Source organism: Oncorhynchus gorbuscha, unplaced genomic scaffold (genome assembly GCF_021184085.1).
Source record: "Oncorhynchus gorbuscha isolate QuinsamMale2020 ecotype Even-year unplaced genomic scaffold, OgorEven_v1.0 Un_scaffold_874, whole genome shotgun sequence".
Classification (NCBI taxonomy): Eukaryota; Metazoa; Chordata; class Actinopteri; order Salmoniformes; family Salmonidae; genus Oncorhynchus; species Oncorhynchus gorbuscha.
Window position 1 is genome coordinate 39333 of NW_025745857.1, and position 6511 is coordinate 45843.

The 6511-nt window shown below is 40.3% G+C and overlaps 1 protein-coding gene across 1 annotated transcript; it reads left to right on the top strand.

Moving 5' to 3' along the window:
• The first annotated feature begins 109 nt into the window (after positions 1-109).
• LOC124020678 (lysosomal thioesterase PPT2-A-like) lies at positions 110-6449 on the top strand. The gene is made up of 8 exons (XM_046335921.1): positions 110-600; positions 4366-4519; positions 4612-4707; positions 4949-5056; positions 5194-5277; positions 5621-5705; positions 5865-5919; positions 6018-6449. Exons 1-8 carry the CDS (start codon positions 445-447, stop codon positions 6159-6161), a joined length of 882 nt encoding a protein of 293 aa, XP_046191877.1. The 5' UTR covers positions 110-444; the 3' UTR covers positions 6162-6449.
• Positions 6450-6511: the final 62 nt, after the last annotated feature.

Below are 6511 nucleotides of genomic sequence, written 5' to 3' on the forward strand. Positions count from 1 at the left end.
CACTGCGCATTTTATTTGTCCAAATGATGGCACATCTGCTACTGACATCGGTCGTTGTTAATAACATACGTTTATGAGGCATTTTGCATTACACTCAATGATTAAATACTTTTTGTGAGTGGAATGTATCCACAGACTGGAAAAAGTAAACCTCCCTTAAAGTGCGTGTAGTGACAAATGAAGCATGGTGAATTAAATTGATGGCACCAAACACTCAATGTCGAGTGAGGTTAGCATGCGCCTGACATTGAATTAAGATGATAAAAGAGGAAGAAGGAGTGTCTTCTTCCGCGAACACCACAACAGATGTGTAATAATGAAAGTAGGTAAACATAGTAAATAAACTGGAACCTAAATGTCCATTTATGCAAGGGTGATGCAACCAATTGTTCTATCCTGCACGCTGAAGGAATCAAACTGTATTCATCGGTGGTTTCATTGAAAATGAGAACGTCGTTGGACATCAATGTCAATGGACTTCTGCTGCTCTTATGTGGCGTTAACCTGGTCGGCACACTTGGGTACAAGCCTGTCATCATTGTTCACGGCCTCTTTGACGGTCCTAAACAATTCCTTATGATGAGTCGTTTGATACAAGAGGTACGTTTGTAGAGGCTTGGCCTCTACAACACACATTTAACCATAATTATATACTTATTAAAACAGAAAAGAAAACAATTGTTTTTTTTAATTTACCCGTTAATTTACCAGGTAAATTGACTGAGAACACGTTCTCATTTGCAGCAACGACCTGGGGAATAGTTACAGGGGAGAGGGGGATGAATGAGTCAATTGTAAACTGGGGATTATTAGGTGACCGTGATGGTTTGAGGGCCAGATTGGGAATTTAGCCAGGACACCGGGGTTAACACCCCTACTCTTACGATAAGTACCATGGGATCTTTAATGACCTCAAAGAAATTGAGACTGATTAGATCATTGAGGTGTACAGTACCAGTCAAAAGTTTGGACATTCAAGGGTTTTTCTTTATTTTTTACTATTTTCTACATTGTAGAATAATAGTGGAGACAACAAATTTGGAATCATGTAATAACCAAAAAAAGTGTTAAATAAATCTAAATATATTTTATATTTGAGATACTTCAAAACTGGGTGGTTTGAGCAGTGTATGCTGATTGGCTGAAAGCCATGGTATATCAGACTGTATACCACGGGTATGAAAAAACATGTATTTTTACTGCCCTAATTATGTTGGTAACCAGTTTATAATAACAGTAAGGCACCTCGGGTGTTTGTGGTATATTGCCAATACACCACGGCTAAGGGCTGCTCTAAGGGCTGTATCCAGGCACTAGGCGTTATGTCATGCATAAGAACAGCCCTTAGCCGTGGTACAGTGGTGAGAACAAGTATTTGATACACTGCTGATTTTGCAGGTTTTTCAGCCTGTAATATTGGCCCATCATATCATTATACTGAGGCCCAAGAGGGTGTGGTATATAGCCAATATACAGTAGGGAGAACAAGTATTTGATAACCTACAAAATCGGCAGTGTTTCCTACTTACAAAGCATGTAGAACTCTTTTTATCATAGGTACACTTCAACTGTGAGAGACGGAATCTAAATAAAAAATCCAGAAAATCACATTGTATGATTTTAAGTAATAATTCATTTGCATTTTATTGCATGACATAAGTATTTGATACATCAGAAGAGCAGAACTTAATATTTGGTACAGAAACCTTTGTTTGCAATTACAGAGATCATATGTTTCCTGTAGTTCTTGACTAGGTTTGCACACACTGCAGCAGGGATTTTGGCCCACTCCTCCATACAGACCTTCTCCAGATCCTTCAGGTTTCGGGGCTGTCGCTGGGCAATACGGACTTTCAGCTCCCTCCAAAGATTTTCTATTGGGTTCAGGTCTGGAGACTGGCTAGGCCACTCCAGGACCTTGAGATGCTTCTTACGGAGCCACTCCTTAGTTGCCCTGGCTGTGTGTTTTGGGTCGTTGTCATGCTGGAAGACCCAGCCACGACCCATCTTCAATGCTCTTAGAGGGAAGGAGGTTGTTGGCCAAGATCTTGCGATACATGGGCCCCATCCAACCTCCCCTCAATATGGTGCAGTCGTCCTGTCCCCTTTGCAAAAAAGCATCCCCAAAGAATGATGTTTCCACCTCCATGCTTCATGGTTGGGATGGTGTTCTTGGGGTTGTACTCATCCTTCTTCTTCCTCCAAACACGGCAAGTGGAGTTTAGACCAAAAAGCTCTATCAGACCACATGACCTTCTCCCATTCCTCCTCTGGATCATCCAGATGGTCATTGGCAAACTTCAGACGTGCCTGGACATGCGCTGGCTTGAGCAGGGGGACCTTGCATGCGTGCGCTGCAGGATTTTAATCCATGACGGCGTAGTGTGTTACTAATGGTTTTCTTTGAGACTGTGGTCCCAGCTCTCTTCAGGTCATTGACCAGGTCCTGCCATGTAGTTCTGGGCTGATCCCTCACCTTCCTCATGATCATTGATGCCCCACGAGGTGAGATCTTGCATTGAGCCCCAGACCGAGGGTGATTGACCGTCATCTTGAACTTCTTCCATTTTCTAATAATTACGCCAACAGTTATTGCCTTCTCACCAAGCTGCTTGCCTATTGTCCTGTAGCCCATCCCAGCCTTGTATAGATCTACAGTTGTATCCCTGATGTCCTTACACAACTCTCCTCTGGTCTTGGCCATTGTGGAGAGTTTGGAGTCTGTTTGATTGAGTGTGTGGTGGACAGGTGTCTTTTATACAGGTAACGAGTTCAAACAGGTGCAGTTAATACAGGTAATGAGTGGAGAACAGGAGGGCTTCTTAAAGAAAAACTAACAGGTCTGTGAGAGACGGATTCTTACTGGTTGGTAGGTGATCAAATACTTACGTCATGCAATAAAATGCTAATTAATTACTTAAAAATCATACAATGTCATTTTCTGGATTTTTGTTTTAGATTCCATCTCTCACAGTTGAAGTGTACCTATGATAAAAATTACAGACCTCTACATGCTTTGTAAGTAGGAAACACTGCAGATTTAGCAGGTTATCAAATACTTGTTCTCCCCACTGTATATATTGGCCATATACCACACCCTCTTGGGCCTCAGTATAATGATATGATGGGCCAATATTACAGGCGGAAAACATTGTGTTTGCTCTTGGTATTGGGGAAATTATGACTGGATGACTTGACCATCTGCTTTTTTCTCTCTGGAGAATGTTTAACAGGACAATGGCCACAGGTTTTTAGAGGAATAGAATGTTATGTATGATATACATTTCTATCACAGGTGTACTAAAACAGGATCTGATCAAATTCTCAGTTCATGTGAAAGTGTTTCCATGGATACTTAAGTGCGGAAAAAAGAAAGTGAGAGTACTTTATACAGTGTGTGAGCGTTAAAATGTTTTTTTTGGGGCCACCAAAATGTTTTACACCTAGTAACTCATAAATAATAAGTAGAAATATCAAAACTTGTATTCACAAATAAAAGCTCTAAGAAGGCAAAAAAAGCATCCTCTTCAGTTTCACGTGAAGTGAGAATTTTAGAAGATCCTGTTTAAGTGCACCTATGACACAAATGTATGTCGTACATAACAACGCAATGTGGAGTGCCTGGATACAGCCTTTACCCGTGGTTTATTGGCAACATACCACAAACCCCTGAGGTGTCTTATTGCTATTATAAACTGGTTACCAACGTAATTGGAACAGTAAACAAGTAAATGTGCATCATACCTGTGGTATATTTAAGCAATAATGCCCGGGTGGCGGGGTGTGGTATATGGCCAATATACCACGGCTAAGGGCTGTTCTTATGCACGACGTGGAGTGCCTGGATACAGCCCTTAGAGCAGCTCTTAGCCGTGTTGTATTGGAAATATATCACAAACACCCGTAGTGCCTTATTGTTATAATAAACTGGTTACCAACATAATTAGAGAAGTAAAAATACATGTTTTTTAATTCCCGTAGTATACGGTCTGATATACCACAGCGTTCAGCCAATCAGCATTCAGGGCTCGAACCACCCAGTTTATAATGTATGTTATAATATGATAGGATTGTTTTTTTTGAACAGTTTCACTAATTAATTCTTAATTAACTTAATCATTATGACACACACCTCACTATTGTCATTGGTTGCCTACATAACCTGGTTCAAGTAATCATGACATTATCCTGAAGAAGGCACAGTGATGCAGAAATGTTAGTAAATACCCAATAAATTACTGGGAGTTTATATATGGAGTGTGCGACTCTCTTTATTTTGAATATAATATGAAAGGATAACATGTTTCAGATACATCGTTTTTTTTCTTGTAACTTGCAATATAAGCTGATGTATTCTTTTGACAGGCCCATCCAGGTACCAACGTGTCAGTGATAGATCTGTATGATAACATGGCCAGCCTGAAGCCACTGTGGGAGCAGGTGCAGGGCTTCAAAAAGTTGCTCTATCCAATCATGCAGGAGGCAGAGAATGGCATCCATCTTATCTGCTTCTCCCAAGGTCTCTCTATCTCAGTTATTTAGCACTGTTTGGAACAAGACGTAGAGATATAGCCCTTTCCGCTTAATGCTGTCTTCCCCTGCTTCTCTTAGGTGGTCTGATATGTCGAGGACTTCTTTCTACACTTCGTGACCATAATGTCCAGTCCTTCATCTCCCTCTCATCACCACAGGCTGGCCAGTATGGAGGTCAGTGATGGTCACTTTCTTCTCCTACGTCATTTTTTTTTATCAGGCCTAGGTATAGCTATTTCTAACACAATGAAGTTTTGATTTTTGTCATACAACAAAGTAAAACAAATCATATTTATGTCTCACATTTCACATAAAAAGAGAACATTTGCAAGCCGTGTGTAAATTTGAAACACATACTGTATGTTCCACACACCACACACATTTTACTAGACTTTTCGTTGTGCTTCTCCCACAGACACAGACATTCTGAAAATGTTTTTTCCTCACTATCTAAAGGCCCGTGTTTTTCACGTGTGCTACTCTTCAGTAGGACAGAAATGGTCCATCTGCAACTTCTGGAATGGTAAGAGAGAATTGAGTAGTTAAAGGGGAACTTCGGTGTCGAACAAATAGAGAACCAGAACATTTGTTTGTAGATGTGTATCTGAGTACAGTAAAGAGGCTCCTTTGTGCTTGCACCAAAATGTTTTGTCCTTCCAGACCCACACCAAAGAGAACGCTTCCTGAAGAGCAGCAATTATCTGGCCCTGCTGAATGGAGAGAGACCACACAGGGAAATTACAGGTACTGAAATTCATTCCTACTGCAGATATTTCAGTATCCAAAACTGAAAATCGAGATTAGATTAGTCACCATTGACTGATAAGGGCCAGACAAAATCTCCAGCAAAGTTCCTTACTTCTCCTTTCACACTGACTTGTCTGCATAATGGACAAAACTATACATTTTGTAGCAACATATTATGTTTGGCTTCAATTTCTTTCTCAATATATATTTGATAAAACTGCAGATTTAGTCTGGCCCTACTGACACTGTTGTCCTTAGTAAGTTTAATTCTATAAAATGTGGAGAGACATAGTTATTCTCCATCTCAGAACAAATAAATGTATCTCTCGCTAATCATCAGAGTGGAGGAAGAACTTCCTGCGTATCAACAAGCTGGTGTTGATTGGAGGACCAGATGATGGCGTGATTACACCATGGGAGTCCAGGTATCCATGGTCACCATCACCACCATTATTTTATACTAAATTAATTGCCCTGTTGTATATCCTGCATTCTTACACACACATTGGTTGCATCTCTGAGATGTGGGCTCAACACTAGTGACTCTACCTATTGGACTAACCATGTCTGTTCTCTCCAATCAGTCACTTTGGATTTTATGACATTAACGAAACCATTGTTGAGATGAAGAACCAGGAAGTAAGTTACTTTAATGGTACCATCTACCATCATTGATAATGTTCATGTCCTAATGTGATGGATAACTACGTGCTTCTCTGTCTCTCTCATTTGAATAGTGGTACGGTAGGGATTCGTTTGGGCTGAAGACACTGCATGCTCGTGGAGACCTGGCTGTGTTTGTGCTCTCAGGAGTGAAGCACAGCTATTGGCATTCGAATGAGACCGTGTTCAGAGATTGCATAGAGGAGTGGCTGACATGAACATGCTCACGTTCACACATACACACTAAATATAATGTTCGCAGAAAAGGTTCTGCAAATTGTCTTTGATTGACATGTCATAGTTGTATGTAGTGCCTATTTTATATTTTTATACATTATTGTTTGTCTGTGATTATGAAACATTGAAATCAAGTGTTTTTTTGTGCAGTAATAGGAAATACACTGAATTTAACTCAATTTCACATGGTGTGTTCTTGCCCAATGCTTCCACTTTTCTCCTGGTGAATCAGACTTGTTTCTCTCTTTGAATAAATCTGTGTGATAGTGTATAATCTTTATATTTGACTGAATCTTCAAAATGACTGATTACAGAACATCGGACTACCATG

Bases quoted from the DNA above. Each gene is read 5' to 3' on its own strand.
- LOC124020678 (XM_046335921.1), top strand. From the start codon at position 445: ATGAGAACGTCGTTGGACATCAATGTCAATGGACTTCTGCTGCTCTTA. The intron at 4,708-4,948 runs GTCAGTGATGGT...CTTCTCCCACAG, and splicing joins ACAGGCTGGCCAGTATGGAG to ACACAGACATTCTGAAAATG. The intron at 5,278-5,620 runs GTACTGAAATTC...GCTAATCATCAG, and splicing joins ACCACACAGGGAAATTACAG to AGTGGAGGAAGAACTTCCTG.